The 16415-nt window shown below is 37.0% G+C and overlaps 3 protein-coding genes across 3 annotated transcripts in view; all 3 read right to left on the bottom strand.

Moving 5' to 3' along the window:
- Positions 1-484, bottom strand: part of LOC136753095 (solute carrier family 7 member 14) — a 104712-nt gene extending 104228 nt beyond the window's left edge. The window contains exon 1 of the mRNA XM_066708932.1: positions 413-484. The gene's annotated coding sequence lies outside the window, so the exon portion shown is untranslated. The remainder of the gene's footprint in view (positions 1-412) is intronic.
- Positions 485-6915: 6431 nt separating this feature from the next.
- LOC136753850 (dapper 1-A-like) lies at positions 6916-9027 on the bottom strand. Its single transcript, XM_066710235.1, has 2 exons — positions 7679-9027; positions 6916-7151 (listed from the first exon to the last, which is right to left on the bottom strand). Exons 1-2 carry the CDS (start codon positions 8844-8846, stop codon positions 6916-6918), a joined length of 1404 nt encoding a protein of 467 aa, XP_066566332.1. The 5' UTR covers positions 8847-9027.
- Positions 9028-11154: 2127 nt separating this feature from the next.
- rpl22l1 (ribosomal protein L22-like 1) lies at positions 11155-13060 on the bottom strand. The gene is made up of 4 exons (XM_066708929.1): positions 12959-13060; positions 12247-12354; positions 11739-11860; positions 11155-11401 (listed from the first exon to the last, which is right to left on the bottom strand). Exons 1-4 carry the CDS (start codon positions 12965-12967, stop codon positions 11257-11259), a joined length of 384 nt encoding a protein of 127 aa, XP_066565026.1. The 5' UTR covers positions 12968-13060; the 3' UTR covers positions 11155-11256.
- Between the last annotated feature and the right edge of the window lie 3355 nt (positions 13061-16415).

Genomic DNA, 16415 nt, shown 5'->3' with positions numbered 1-16415 from the left:
CCCTGCAGACTCCATTCATTCCATCTAAACTGACACAATTTAACATTAAATTTACTTAGTAATAAATTAATGCTGGGGAAAAAATCATTTAGTTTACTGTATATATATATTTGACAGTCTGATTAGTTACATATGATTTAAGGTTCTAGTTTCTGATAAGTCATTCAGAATTCTAAAATCTGTTCTAAAAAATATGTTTTATTAATCAGACTAGGACATGCCATTAATCAATCAATACATTTAGTCAAAACATCTTACATAGAGAGGATTGGATCTCAAATTGTGAGTAACCTTTCTACAGACTCCTTGGCTGAAACACAAAAATACCATCTAATTTCAGAAAAATTAACACAACTAGATTGCAACAGACTGGATTAAAGATTGGTTTCTTCGCTTGCTTAAAGTCATGTACCTTTCAGTAATCATGTCAGTCCTGCAGCAAGGCCTTACCCGCCTTTTCCTTGATCTATCTTGCAGTCTAAAGAACAAAAGAGAAAAGTAGCATGAAGCCAAACAACCCTGTTCCAGATTTATCCACTCTTGGCCTCCCTCCTCTCATTCCCTTTCTGGCGTAACTAGTTTCATATGAGACAGAGCCCAGATGTGAGCTTTTGTTGCTCACATTTTCTCACCTGCAGGCATGAAGCCCTAAATCTAAGGCTTTGACATTGAAGCGTACCACATGGGGCACCTGTTGTTTCAGAGAATACTAAGCCCTCCCTGTCAGGAACCAGAATCTGCCTGCTAGAGCTATGCCTTCTGCTACTGGGCTACACCACATGCAAGCCTCTTTTAACATCAACCCTGTCGTCATTTCATTCAAATTAGCTTTCTAAACCGTTTGGAAAATGGAAGACATTCGTTGAAATTCTACTTGTCCCATTGTCTTTGTTCTGTCCATTTTGACCCACTTTTCTCCTCAATCAATGTCAAAATCAGCTATTATTTTTTCTTTGAATGCCCTCTCTATCTGCAATCAGCAATTTTGTGACTCCTGTGCATAAGGTGCAAACAGCAGAATTATAGCATTAGAACATAAGAAAGGTTACATACGAGAGCAGGCCATGTGACCCATAGTGCTCATTTGGTGTCCATTAATAACTGAGTGATCCAAGGATCCTATCCTATCCATTGTAAGGAGGATGAATGAAGATCTCACTGTTAACACTGCAGTCTTAAAGCCACCCATTAAGCTACAGTGAATGCAGTTATGCATCAAGCCAAGGCAAACCTGGGAAACTCAAGTCTACTAAACCACAGCATCATTAAACCATTTGGTCCAGACTAGTAGAATAGATTTAAGTTGGTAGCACACCAGCACTGAGCAATTAAATATCAACCACACTCAGTACAAACTAAAGAACTACAATTATATAAATTATCCAGGAGAGTAACTGTACGAAACATTTGCTTTGCACATCTGCAACATAGCCCCATCTCTATTTTTAGGTATTTGATTTAGGAGCATTACAAATGGAATGCACATTTTCCCTCTTACTGCACCTTTTTTTTTTACCACAGGTGAGGAATAACGTTGAGAAAGTCAACAAAAATCTAGGAAAAAGTGGATGCCAAAAAACTTGCAGCAAAAACACACAATATCCCCTTTCAAAGCTGTAGCATAAGTGAGTAATGTTTTAAATTACTTCAACTACAAAAAAGTTTAGATATTAGAAGTTAAGATAATATTAGGAGGGGAAAAAAATGTAAAATTGAATGAACTGCTGAACCTTAGGTTGTGAAAGAGTAATTCTGTGGGAGGTTAAATCACGCAGATAGAAAACAAGTGTGTCTGACTAAGATATCTTATTATAACATATGTTAGCTATCAGAAGGCAAATATGCTGACTTCTACACTGTGGGATGGAGAACAATACATTTCCCACACACCAAGGCCATAACGATCACTGGGGTTCAATTTCTATTCCCTTGCCCAGCCTTCTTGTGTGTATAGATGGCAGTCCAGGAAATAATTAAGATATGAAGAGACAGAAGCAGAAAAAGTGTATAAATATTCATTGTTTTTTCAAATCTGCAGCACACACTTTGGCACAACTACACTCTCCCCACTGCTTAACCACAAAGTAGGGGGGGAACACTATATTAGTACAATACTTTTCTACAGTAATATTCACAGCAGTTCCTTTGTATTCTGCCACACATTATTATGACTGATATCAAGATTATATTTAAGCTGTGGCCCTTGCATTCTGAAAAAGACAAAAGCTGAAGCTCAGTAGGAATCAGTGAGGTCTAGCTTTAAGTTTATAATGGAAAATGGAAAAATCTGAAACTTTAAGAGGATGTGCTCTGATAAATTATCCCACATTACACACAGATTCTTGACATTTTGGAGCTCACCAAGCATGGTTTTGTTTTCTTCGGCGTTCTCCTGCAGTTATCTAGAGAGAAAAACTCACAGTTGCTGATAGGTAGAATGCAGAGCAAATAAAGGCTATATTTCAAAACCAGATGAGAAAACAGAAAAATAGACAGCTGTTCAAAAGTATTTAACAGGCTGTAGATCCACCCTTCTTAACGGCCAATGCTGTCATTCTGATAGATGGCCAAAGGAATACTGTTTCCCCTCCCCCATAAGGATTCTCTTCCAGATTCACCCTTCACTTCATCAAAATGTGAATGTGTGGATTTGGGTTTAGGATACTGGGCAGCTTCAGAAATGTTACAATATGGTTTACAAATGTGTTGTATGGGCCCTTACGATGAAAATAATACTTCCAAATATGGTGTCCTTCACAAAAACAACCCCTGAATAGCATGACATTTTGTACAATCTATTATTAATAACAGAAGGCTTGTTATTATTAGTATATTTTTGTAACATTGTGCAAAACTTAAAAAAACAAATATAAGATATGGTTCACTAAAACTCCCAATTCAGTCTTGACAATTCAAAATTACTTATCTGTGAAGTCTGTATCTTCAACTCAATGACACATTGTAAAATCTCTTCCCAGTGCAACCTGTCTTTTTGCCTATCCGTGCATTTGCAACTCCTAATCAAGATCTTATTAATGTCAGCAAGTTTCAGTTTTTTTCCCCCTCACTACACAGTGACATTGAAATCAACAACAACAAATGCTTTTGTGTTTAGCTTATTCGCAGTTGTTTCTTTCTGTAGAGTCAGTACATGCAGATTCACTTAATTTTTTTAAATACAAAACAACTAAATAATCTTTGAATCTCAGCTGTGGTAGCAATGAGTCAACACTTACAAGAAGTCATTACACAAACATTTACATTATTAACACCTGCTGCTTAACTTAAGAAAACTTTAAAATTGCATAGGCCTATTGGACGGTTGTAAAATAATGAAAATTCAAGGACAACTGTCAACTTAATGCATACGATGTATTTTGGAAATGAGCAATAATATGTTTATAACCATAGCATATTGAGATTTACCTTGAAAATGCACTATTGTTGTTAGATTTTATGTGAAATTATAATAAGAATTAAACATTTCAAGTTTCATTTGCTGAAGCATGTTCCACAACTTCAGCTGTATTTAAGTTTAAATACAAATAATTAATTACCAAACTACATACAAATTGTTGGTTCCTTTGTAAACATAAGACTTATACTAGTGTTAATAAAGCACATGTAACAAAATGATATGGGAAACTTATCGTGCTTGACTTTAACAAAATGTTCAACTGACCAAACACGTGTTGGTCTACTAATTAGCAAAGCCAAGGCAACAAGCATGCGCATACACCTAAAAACATGACACTAAATAAATCAATAAGACGAGATCACGGTATTACACAATTTTAATGTTTTTTTTTTTTTTTTTTTAAACAACAGTGCATACATAGTTAAATAATTTAATGTGAAATAATGACTTAACGACTTATCAAATGTGCTGCGACTGTTAATGCAGCTGACCGCTTCTCTGTAATTACTATTATTTTTTCTTGGCACACAATAGTAGAACTAAACTGATTTCTGATACCTGGTCAATTTTAAGTCTACACTGACATCTGGTGGTACACCCGACATCCATACTCTACTACTGTAATTATATAATTATGTAGAGGAAAAAAAACAACAACAATGCAAATTAAGCATCCAAAATAAGTTTAAAATGCTTGAATGGTTGTCTGTAGGTATTATTCTGTTTTAACAAGGCTTGTTCGTTTATCAGTTTTCTTTTGTTCCTGCCACCTCACTGATGTAATTCTATCTTGATGCAATCAACATTATACAATGAAGTTGCGACAGGTATCAGTTATTAATTGACGTAATTAATTTGTCTTCTGTGGCTCGTCAGGAAATACAATGCAATCGGATGAAAAATCATTTGGGTTCATATTATCAAATGTGGGAACACCATTTGCATTTAATAATATTTTGAGACTTTCCTTTCTTAAAATAACCCCCCCTGAACTGAACCTTTTGGTTATTTTTATGCAGCTAATTTTAATTGCTAGTATGTTGGTTTTATGCCCACATTATTTAGTACAATTGTGAATTAGCTGTAATAATTTCACATTAATAAAAAAGAAACATGGGACAGAACTGATGTAAAACAAGTACAGGAGTCATTTAGTTTACAGTGTGTACATAATTCATTCATTCAAAGCCCATTCAGTTACTATAATAGACATCAAAATATAATAATGAACTACTATAATGGACTACACAGAGTTTTACTTTAATCCTTGACAACACATCTACCTTTTCATCGGTACTGATTAAACAGTAAAGGGCTTATTTTACAGACCACAAACCTCCTCTTCCAATAAGAATAGAGGGAGTTTCCTTACCATCAGAGAAAAGGAGACAAACCAGTCTCTGTGAAATGACTATCCTTCAAAGGATCAGTGAGATGAAATGAACTTCCTTCTAATTTATAAAATAGGTCCTATTCGATAAATTAGCCATTCTTCAATACCTTCCAAGATATTTAATTATTTCTTAATGTCTTAATTATTAAGGAACCAGGAAAATGGAAAAACAATTAACAGACCCAGAAAAAGAGAGCCTGCCTGTCTGGGATTAGGTAGATAAAAACAGAGGGAGAACAGAAAGACTTTGTTGTCCTTTATAGGAGGAAAATAATTTGCTGCTTGATGTCCACTTCCATGCTGTCCTGGCAGGAATAATAAAGTTAGAGCTGCTGAAATCCATACAGCTGGAGAGTGTGGAAGCTGCTCTGGGAAGAAGAGACAAGCAGCATCAAAATAGTCCAGCCAAAAACTCTAGGGAGGCACCATACTCCGGCCACTTGGGGTCCACATTGAAGCTGAGCCACAGCCACGCTGACAGTCCTCTGAGTGACTCTGGTAGGCCCTAGACAGAGCTGCCTGATGGCCTCACAGCAGCAGTGGCATAATCTGGTGGATTTGGTTGGCTTTACCTCCCTAATGGCTATCGTTCTCACTTGGACTGCTCTATTTTCTGAGAGTGTGGAATAATACACTGGAACATGGAGAAGGCAGGCCAAATGCAGCAACACCCCCTCTTGCAGGGGAATGGAGGATGTACTGCAATTAACTACCCTGATGGAGTCACCAAGAATCAGTTTTCTACAGGAGAAGTTCATTCCAGGATCTCCTGCTCACAGGGATATTTTCCCCACAGTCTTCTGGGTCCTGACATCTCAGGTGGGCCCGAGAGCACAGTACCAATCAGTTCTAATTTCACAGGAACCAAAGAAGTCTTCCACTACCCCAGCCCTCTGCATGCAGTGGCACTGATGACACAGCACAGTCAACTATACACCGCCATTAAGAGTATTCTGGTTTCTGTTTATGGCTCTGATACAGAGGACCACTGTGAACACAGCTGGGGAGACAACTTTTTGCTGTGTACTGTTCTTGCTTAGAAAATACAGTCTACATCTAAGCTAAGTGCAGAAGTTACATCTGTGAGTTTCACTATCAGGTCAAAATGGAAAGATCATTCCTTCCAGCAAGTATACTGAACAAATATAACACTCCCGTTTTGAGACACAGGTACATTGTTTTCTTAGATAATTATTTTTAAATTAGAGGATTGTAGCCAGAGTTATGTTTAAAGAGGCAGAATTGTCGTAAAATCAGAACCTGCAAAAGTAATGCTATGCTTGTTGCTTGTTTCAATTAATCATTTCTAACAGTAGCTGTTTCAAATTGCTGTTCAGATAAATTTGCAGAGCCATCAAAATTTGAATTCATAACATTATCCTTTAAAAAATAGCCATATCTTATTAATTAAGGTGGGATGGTAACTAGTTAACTACTGATTATGATGTCAGCTGTTTAAGTTTGAATTGAGTGTATCAAATGCTATGTTAAAAGGATTATAAAACTGATGAAAGGGCATAAAACATTTTTAAAGCAATCACAATAGGTTTCAGAGGGGACGGTAGTCATAGCAACACAGGGTTATTTTTATATAACTTTTCTTCTGGCTAGTTAAAGTTTTTAACTATGAAGCTTTTAAAAACTTGTATGAAGGTATAACTTTAAACTTATACAAAGGTAAAAACTTTATAGTCTTGATTTTTTTTTTTTTTAAGGCTTTATTAATGATAATAGAAGCAATACAAATACAAACAATCCACACAAGAAAACATTGGACAGAAACATAATTAGAGAACTGAGAATGAACTAGAGAATGAAAATACATGCCACCATAATCCTGTATTGCTGATACTTTAAAGGGAAAAAATGTATTTTTTTAATTAAATATTACATATTATTACATTAAATATGAAATACTACATTATATTAACATTAAACATATGTAATAGAAATTTAGATATACATTTCATGTCACCAAAATATTTCAAAAAGCATATATTGAAATACCAAGTTCATCACTATGATGTTGCACTATGAACTTAGTTTGACACGATCATAACTCTTTAGGTTAACTGACATTTTCTTTCCGATTAGTCTGTCCAATTCACTTTTTGATTTTCTGATTACAAAAACTCTTGGGGTTCTGAAACCTCCTCTTCAGCTCTCTGGGGAAGGAAGACCTCTGTTCCATTGACTCTGGTTCCTCCATTCCCAGATGTTTGTATGGGTGAGAGCTATCCCAGTGTGCACTTCCAAAGATGCTTCTCTCATATTCTTCCCTTCTGCCATAGAGGTTGTCAGCCTCCAGATGTCTTTGATTCAGTGCAGACGGCATGATGTCTGAAGTGAAAGCGCAACCACACTGGATTGAGGCACACTTTGTTTTGCCTTGTGCCTTCTGAGGGTGTTGATTGCTTCCATGTTGTCCTGACTTATCTGTGCTTATCTGTGGTTGAAAGAGGAAATATCTGAAACAGACAACCACTTTTGCTTCAAATCTCTCCTGGAACTGTGGGTATCCAAAATGTGTCGAGATTTCCTATGAAAGACATGTTCAGGTCTACAATGTTCCACAGAACTGAGGAAGATTTCAGAGGCAGAATTCCAGAGACCATCAGGCCTGGGATGCTCTTTAGAATTGACTTGACTGTTGGGAGCACAAGGAATTATACTCAAACTTTGATTGTGGTCTAAAGCTGAGTGTCTTCTGTTTTCCACATGGAGAGCGTGAATCCCACACATGTTGTATGTAGAACTTGTAACCACAGAGGCCCTGTCTCCCCAGCTAATTGGAAAACCATTGCCACTGCACACTGACAGAGATGTGGCCACTTTAGAGGTGGAAATGGTTCTGGGCATCTTCCTACCTGCTGTAACATTAGACTCCAACAACCTCTTCTCAACATCTGCAATCAGATGGGCCGCTGCAGAAAGGTGACTGTGTCTCAGGGCCACTTCAGAGATGAACTTCTCCAAACGGCACCTATTTGAGAAAGAAATCAACTTCTGGCCAAAGCATCTGGAGGCTGAAGCATCTGCATGCAGAGAGCAGAGTTCTAGGCTGGGCCTGAAATGAGCTACAGTGTTCAGCTGTAATTCAGAAACAGGCTCCACTTCTAATTCAGAATTGGCCTCAGCTGAAGTATTGTTCTCAGTGGTCTCTTCCCTAGATTGTTCTGCTGAAGAGCCCTGCACTGGAGGTTGGCTTCTCAGTGCCGGGGTGTACAGAGAGCTCTGCAAGGCCACAGCATGGAGAGGACTGGGATATTGGTAGACATCACTTGTTTTGAATGAGATCAGATCCAGTCGATACTTCCGATCTAAGACCATCTGAGGCTGCAATATGGAGGAGACGGCCTGCCAGTGAGACTGGGGGCAGAGGTCAGCAATGGACAAGAATCCACTGATGGGGGTAATATCCCCTCGTGACAAAGGCCTCTGGGGATCTAAGGGATTCTCTCTACCTCTGCTCCTGTGCTGAAGAGACTGTTGCTGCATGTTGTGGTCCATCCTGCCAGCTTTGTTTTCTTCCCAATCCTCTGAGCCATATGAAGTCACACTATAAATGGAGTCACAGGAAGTTGACAGAGAGGTACTGTTGTCATAGAAACCAGCACTGGCTCCCGACTCCAGGTTTCCCCTCCAGCTTGGGTCAGACGGTGTCCTTTGCAGCAGGTTTTGTGAGGAGATACTTGAACGGATCGGCTGCAGTCTGTCACCCTCTGACCCACTTAATGTGTCCTGTGAAAAGCTTCGTGTAAGCATCAAAGAGGAACCCCTGTCCAGCAGACCATACTGATAGAACTGGTCTGAGCTAATGAAAGACGTCCTAACTTCTGACTGCTTCCCAGAGGAGTCCTTCTCCATGTATTGACTCTGCCCTTTGACACCGAACTCCAGAGCTGCCTCGATTATCTCTTGGTGTTTTGTTTTCAGCAAATCCAGCTCCATTAGCCCGGCCAGAGTGGCTTGGAAGCGTTCCCTGATGCGAGCTCTGTCCATCTCTGCGTCATTCCTCACACAAAAAGTGAGCATTTTACCCCATTTATATGGAGGCCCAGTACTGCAAGTCTCAGCACTCAAAAACAGGAGACAGTGAGGCTAATCTCCTCCCCTGGTTCTATCTCCCCAGGCCCGGCACTGACGGGTTACGTCAATCCCATTCTGTGCTCTAAATGGCTAATGAGGTTTCACACAATTGTTCCACAAAATATACAACTTTGATGATATCTCAGGAATACATGATACTTGATTGGATTAAGATAACACCATAGGTTTAAGGAATGAATGGTGGAATATTATAAATACCTACCAATAAATTAATGTTTTTATTTGTAAGGTAAAACAAACATACACTAGCTAAACCTTAATGTATTTTTTTTTCTATTTTTGTTTTAACTTATCTTCAACTCAGCTACAGCTGTAAAGCCTTATTATTTTGATGTTCAACATAACATGTATTTATATATAGCCTACATATCACACTGCTACATGAAAGCCTGACAAAGTGTTTCCACTTGCGTCGATATATAGCTGGCCTTTTACATGTCCAATATATATATATATATATATATATATATATATATATATATATATTAATAATAATATGTAATATTAATCCGAAATTTTGTGAAATATGAATTAAATTACAATTGATTGCAATCTTATATATTTACGTACTGGATAACATTTTGGTTTTCATGCTCAAAAAGTACAAAGTTTTCTATTAAATACAATTTATCATGACAAAAAATAAGCTTCGTTTATTGGCACCAATCGCTCTACAAAAGCAATGTCACTCGCACCTTTAGAGTTAGATTTCCTTTGATTCGGTTTTGGATCCCCTGCTTTCACTCCAGACGAATCATTAATGACAAAATAACTGGATGCATTTACACATAAAAATGCGGCCGAGACGTTTAGCAGCGGCGACAGGCTGTAATTAATTGTACATAAATGTTTAAATGTGTTTGTCGGTATTTAATTAGTGTGTGCAAATGATCTTTTAATCAATCAAAACTACTTGAGAATAAATGTTTTCACCAGAATGTAGAATGTAACAGCTGCTCATGGAATATTTCAGATTCTAAGCAAATACGGTTGTGTATTGCTACATTTACAAAAACATCGTGATATTTAATTTGAAAAAGCACAACATATCGAGGGTTGCTTTCTTTTTCTTTTTTTTTGAATGGGAATTAATGAATAACATGCTTATTGAAATTGACTCTTTGATCATAATGACAATAGTATTGCGATAAAGTATTAGGACGCCTAAATACCGTTAATCCCCTTCACTAATCTAAGGGTTTGTTTTTCCTATTATTTCGATTTATCATGGATAAACTTAGTGCCTGACTTGCAGGATTCAAAACCTGAATTAGAAACAAATTCAGTGATTCATTTTAGTTTGATTATGTTCCACAATACTGTGAATTATATATAGTGTCAGGGTTGCCAACCATACATTTGTGATTTTACTGACATGACAGACTAATTTGTATTTTTTTTACTGACATGCCATATTTCTTTTTACTAACACCCATCTTTTGGTCTTAAAAAGTGTGAAAATAATATTGAGACCACTCCAAGTTCAGAAATCAATGTTAAGTGGTCTCAGTTTTTTCCAGAGCAGTATGTATATATTCACCCTATGGTGTAGAGCTGCCCTATTGGCTTTTGTGTTCATATATGGTAATACTGCATTATATAAAGTTGGGGTCTTTTGTCCAAGCTGATTGAAAGGAGCAGTTTCTTATGTTTTTTGGAGGATTTTGGTTCACCTTGTCAGACTCAATTTTTTTGGTGACATTAGCTATCATTAGCTAGATCAGTGGTTCCCAAACTTTTAGGCTGGCGCCCCCTCTATACATTTGGGTCACAGCCTGAAGTCTGAAATATTCAACAAACTGCAAAAAATATATTACTACTTATGAATTTACAAATTAAAAATCACAAGACATTTATATTTATGGGTCTGCTTCTATTAATTTAAAAATGTCTGTAGATGTTACACCTACATCATTTGGTCTGAAATGTGATTAAGTGTATTCAATGAGAACCACCATAAGAAAGTAGATTGGTGAAGGGTTTTTAATCTTAGTTTATTTTTTAGTTTCTGGTTTGTATATATTTAATATGTTGGACCTTCTCCTATATGTTCATTGTTTTTGAATCTCTATTAACAGCTTTGAAATTATTTATCATTAAGTATGTGATGTAAACTGTGCAAGGCTCTCCATTCTGACATCAGAAAAACACCCAGGTGAAACACATACAACCTTTAGGGTTTTCATTTCTGATTAATTTAAAGATAGTTAAAAAAAAAATGAAATCAGGCATGTTGTGTACAAACATTTATTCTTCAATAAATTACTCGGGGATCATATAAGCAGAGATGGCACAATCATTGTACACACAAGAGGCAGCTCAACAGCAGCAGCAGTTACTCGTCTACCTCCGATTCCTCCTCATCCTGGCTGATCTGGAAGTACCGCAGCTCGTAACTCTCCTTGTCTGAGGCCACCACACGCAGCCAGTCTCTGAGGTTGTTTTTCTTCAAATATTTTTTGGTTAGGTATTTCAGGTACCTAAAAAACATTAGGCACACATTACATTTTGATCGATGGACATTTTAGACTAGGGACCTTTAAACCTTTCATAAAACATTGTGGCTTTAGTTTGGGAAAGGTGTGTTACATTCAATCTGTAAAGAAAAATGCAGAGTGGATCCTGCTGGTTCAAATCACTTTTGTTTTGTCGTTTGTGTATTATAGATTCATTTACATACGGTCCATTTAAAGAAAACAATTCTGCAATTAAGCACGTTTAAAACAGTATCTGACCATGGTTTACCAGTCTGTTTACAGTAAGGGGATACAAACTGCAAAACAATCGTAGTCCACAGAGGTACCCATGCAAGCATACCTCTTTGAGAACTGTTTTTCGGACGTGACGGTGATCTTGTTCTTCAGACGAGCTATTTGGACAACACTGCCCAGGTTTCCAGTCTTGCCGTTTACCTTGACCTTCTCCTTCAGAAAAGTCTCCTATTTAAATAAAGCAGAATCATAGCACACTAGGGAAGGGAGCCCTAGGCTGCAACTAGGGAAGAGAACCCTAGTCAGGATACAAAATTAGGCATGAAGGAAAAACCCTGCCAACTGCAAAATTATTGCAATACAATTGTATTTAGAAAGGAACACACACAGATCCCTCTTTTCTAAGAATCCCCTTTAAGGATCTTTTTTATAAGCATACAAAATCCATTTAAAAGCACTTATGTAATTCGTATAGGTAAGTATTATGTTTTTTTTTTGTAAAGCCTGTTACCTTGGATGAAGGCGTCAGCTCAATTAAGTAACAAACAATAAAAACAAAAATATAAAATTAAAAATACAAATCTTATGTCTGGCAATCTCAAAATTCCACTCACAAAGTTTCCGGAATCGAGGATCCCATCTTCCACAGGGTGGGTGAGGTCGAGAGTGAACTTCCAAGAGGGCTTGTTCTTTCTGTCCTTCCTGACAGCCGTTTGTTTTTTCTAAGAAGCACAAACCACCTTAAAATGATCTACTTGACAACCAAACACATTTTCATGTACAACATAATTTCAGAGCCATTTTAAAAGAAGCAGTGCTAGACGATTTATTTTCAAGTGGCTTAAAAGTACGGCCAGTTTATGCAGAACATGTCTGAAAACTGCTTTATTGTAAGCATGAAAGGCAAAGAACGGCGGTGTATGGAGGGTTTATGGTTTTAAATATTATTTTCTTTATTAACGGAAGATGAGTAGGAAGCCTACAGTGACTTAAAAGTTAACTTTAATTATACAATGTGTACTATGATTACATATAAAATAACACTAATAACAATACGGGTTATGCATGTATAAGAAAAGTATAAATATACAAAAATAAATGGCAGCTGCTTTAAAGAATTGCTTTTACTATCTGCACCACGTGTCACTGGAGCACTATTTACCGGCACATTCATTCATGTAACTTTGAACAAAATCAGATGGAATTCAAATCGTATGTTACTAACACATACACATCAAAAACATAATAGAATACAATCGATTTTGATGATGTAATATCAAAAATATAGGTAATTTGGTGAAATTCGAGGGAGCACTTCATACATACCGGCGCCATATTGAGCCAGCTGGACTTAAAAGGGAAGTGACGTAGATTACGCACGCTCCTTGTAGACGTGATGACGCAGTCTCACATGTCCCTCTGCCGGGGAGAGAGGCGTAGCGGCGCTGGCTGGGGGCTGAGTCTATTGTTAGATTAACCTCTTTTTTTTTCTTCGTATTGCCATGTTATGGGACACACAAAAACAGTGCTTTAATAATAATAAAACTTGCTGTGTGTATATTTTGAAGCAGTCGAACGTACATAACCACAAACAGGGTCAGACTTTGTAAACAGTTACAGTACTGTTTATAAAACATGTGAATTGTAACTTTATTAATCAGTTTTCGTTTATATTTCCCAGGCAATTAAAATGTGTTTGTTTATTTACAGATCTATTATTAGTTCAGATTGTTAGTTATTTCTTTGAATTGAATATGATATATGTTTTGCTGTGTTGGGCACAGAGTTCAGTATTGTATCTGTGTGGCTGTTATTCCCGGAATATTACACAGATGGCAAGGATTAGTTAGGTCAATATATACACAACAAAAACAGGTATATTTTGGTTTGCTTTCAGGTTTTGTGTCATGTTTATTTTTATGCAATTTGTTTCCACATACTTGAAAAGCTCTACATCAAAAACAAAGCCCCTTATTTTAGATATTGACATCCAATATTGTGTTTGGTGGTGTGCATTACGGACAATAGCTCCATGAAAGTAACAAAGTGGCACCAAGGTATAACCATTGTTACATTTTCTTTTGAAATGCTTTTGCATAAGGTTTATATATTGTTTTACCATCTTAATAAGACTTGAGACCCCACTATGTGAAGTGTCTTGATGTGCGTGTCATGTTTTCTAAAACATATATTCTCATATGTTATATTATTACTATTTGTATTATTATAAGTATTATTATATATAGTTATATCAAATATACTATATATAGATATATAAACAAATAAAAGTTATCTAAAAAATTAAGGATTGGAGCTAGGCAGGTGCTCATTGTAACTTGTAGTTATACAGGTAACGAGATGAGATTAGGAGCACTCCCTTTAAGAGAGTGCTCCTAATCTCAGCTCGTTACCTGTATAAAAGACACCTGGGAGCCAGAAATCTTGCTGATTGATAGGGGATCAAATACTTATTTCCCTCATTAACATGCAACTCAATGTATAACTTTTTTGAAATGCGTTTTTCTTGATTTTTTTGTTGTTATTCTGTCTCTCACAGTTAAAATACACCTACCATTAAAATTATAGACTGATCATTTCTTTGTCAGTGGGCAAATGTAGAAAATCAGCAGGGGATCAAATACTTTTTTCCCCCACTGTATGAGGACTCTCCTAACAGATACATCTGAAGTAAGAAGATTTAAAGGGCAATGTAACAGCTCAGTCAGGGATTTGCAAAGTGAATTACAACTGTAAAACATTGTTGAGTCTGTTCATTATTGTGCCACCAGACTTAAATGTCAGTATTTAGCATTTGCCCTTATCATGTGTTTTCATACCCACAGCAGCACTTCAAGCTGGGCATATAATCACTATAGCAGAACATTAAGTTACATTTGTAATTCCAGTTTGAAAAGTAGTAGAATGTCATGGTATTGGGTATGTGTAAACTTTGGACTGTCATTGCATAGAAATTAATGTGTCATATTTAATTTTGTTAGAACTGGATTCAGCCAAGAGAAAATGAGATTCCAATTGACTGAACTGAGTTTAGACAGAGGGTCTTAATTTAGTACAGTGGATTAGAATCTTTAGCTTTAGCAAATGTAGCACTTCTAATTATTTATTGTGAAAAAAGTTTTAGTCAGGTGTGAAAAAATGCTGTCAAGTCAGAATGCTTTCAAAAATAGACCTGCTAATAGATTATATTTATCAATTAACTAAATACAAAGTGAGTGAACAGAAGAAAAATCTAAATAAAACAATATTTGGCGTGACCATCCTTTGCCTTCAAAACAGCATCAATTCTTCTAGGTACACTTGCACACAGTTTTTGAAGGATCTCGGCAGGTAGGTTGGCCCAAACATTTTGGAGAACTAACCACAGTTCTTCTGTGGATTTAGGCAGCCTCAGTTGCTTCTGTCTTCATGTCATCCCAGACAGACTTGATATTGAGATCAGGGCTCTGTGGGGGCCATACCATCACGTCCAGGACTCCTTGTTCTCCACTGTTGCCTGCAGACACTCATTCATGTACCGCTCTCTAGCCCTTTGGCAAACAAACTGCCTTCTGCTACAACCAAATATATCAGATTTGACTCATCAGTCCAGAGCACCTGCTGCCATTTTTCTGCACCCCAGTTCCTGTGTTTTCGTGCATAGTTGAGTCACTTGGCCTTGTTTCCACATCGGAGGTATGGCTTTTTGGCTGCAAGTCTTCCATGAAAGCCACTTCTGACCAGACTTCTCCGGACAGTAGATGGGTGTACCAGGGACCCACTGTTTTCTGCCAATTCTGAGCTGATGGCACTGCTGGGCATCTTCCGATTGCGAAGGGAAGTAAGCGTGATGTGCCTTTCACCTGCTGCAGTAAGTTTCCTTGGCCAACCACAGCGTCTACGGTCCTCAATGTTGCCCGTTTCTTTGTGCCTCTTCAAAAGAGCTTGGACAGCACATCTGGAAACCACTGTCTGCCTTGAAATTTCTGCCTGGGAGAGACTTTGCTGATGCAGTATAACTACCTTGTGTCTTGTTGCTGTGCTCAGTCTTGCCATGGTGTATGACTTTTGACAGTAAACTGTTTTCAGCAACCTCACCTTGTTAGCTGAGTTTGGCTGTTCCTCACCCAGGTTTATTCCTCCTACACAGCTGTTTCTGTTTCAGTTAATGATTGTGTTTCAACATACATATTGCATTGATGATCATTAGCACCTGTTTGGTATAATTGTTTAATCATACACCTGATTATATGCCTACAAAATCCCTGACTTTGTGCAAGTGTACCTAGAAGAATTGATGCTGTTTTGAATGCAAAGGGTGGTCACACAAAATATGGATTTGATGTAATTTTTCTTCTGTTCACTCACTCTGCATTTAGTTAATTGATAAATATTATCTAGTAAGATGTCTATTTTTGAAAGCATTCTTACTTTACAGCATTTTTTCACACCTGCATAACACTTTTGCACAGTACTGTATATAATATTGTTTTTCCACAATAAATAATTAGAAGTGCTACATTTGCTAAAGCTAAAGATTCTAATCCACTGTACTAAATTAAGACCCTCTGTCTAAACTCTGTCTATATATAATTCAACTATGAACTGTGTAAAATGTTCTCAATTTTGATACATTTGTCTTGAATGTAATTTGCTATTAAAAAACATTTAATATTTTTTTTCCTCTTACCCAAGCCAGATTATTTTCCAATGATTCACAGCTGAGATTAGTAATGAGCAGAACCACCCTAAACACACAAAAGCCATCCCACCCACACACCACACT

Source organism: Amia ocellicauda, chromosome 7, assembly GCF_036373705.1.
Source record: "Amia ocellicauda isolate fAmiCal2 chromosome 7, fAmiCal2.hap1, whole genome shotgun sequence".
NCBI classification, from domain to species: domain Eukaryota; kingdom Metazoa; phylum Chordata; class Actinopteri; order Amiiformes; family Amiidae; genus Amia; species Amia ocellicauda.
This window is presented reverse-complemented; position numbering and strand designations above follow the sequence as displayed.

Bases quoted from the DNA above. Each gene is read 5' to 3' on its own strand.
- LOC136753850 (XM_066710235.1), bottom strand. From the start codon at position 8,846: ATGCTCACTTTTTGTGTGAGGAATGACGCAGAGATGGACAGAGCTCGC. The intron at 7,152-7,678 runs GTAGGAAGATGC...CTTTCACTTCAG, and splicing joins GGAGTCTAATGTTACAGCAG to ACATCATGCCGTCTGCACTG.
- rpl22l1 (XM_066708929.1), bottom strand. The intron at 11,861-12,246 runs GTGAGTGGAATT...TTATTTAAATAG, and splicing joins TCCTCGATTCCGGAAACTTT to GAGACTTTTCTGAAGGAGAA. The intron at 11,402-11,738 runs GTATGCTTGCAT...AATGTTTTTTAG, and splicing joins GAAAAACAGTTCTCAAAGAG to GTACCTGAAATACCTAACCA.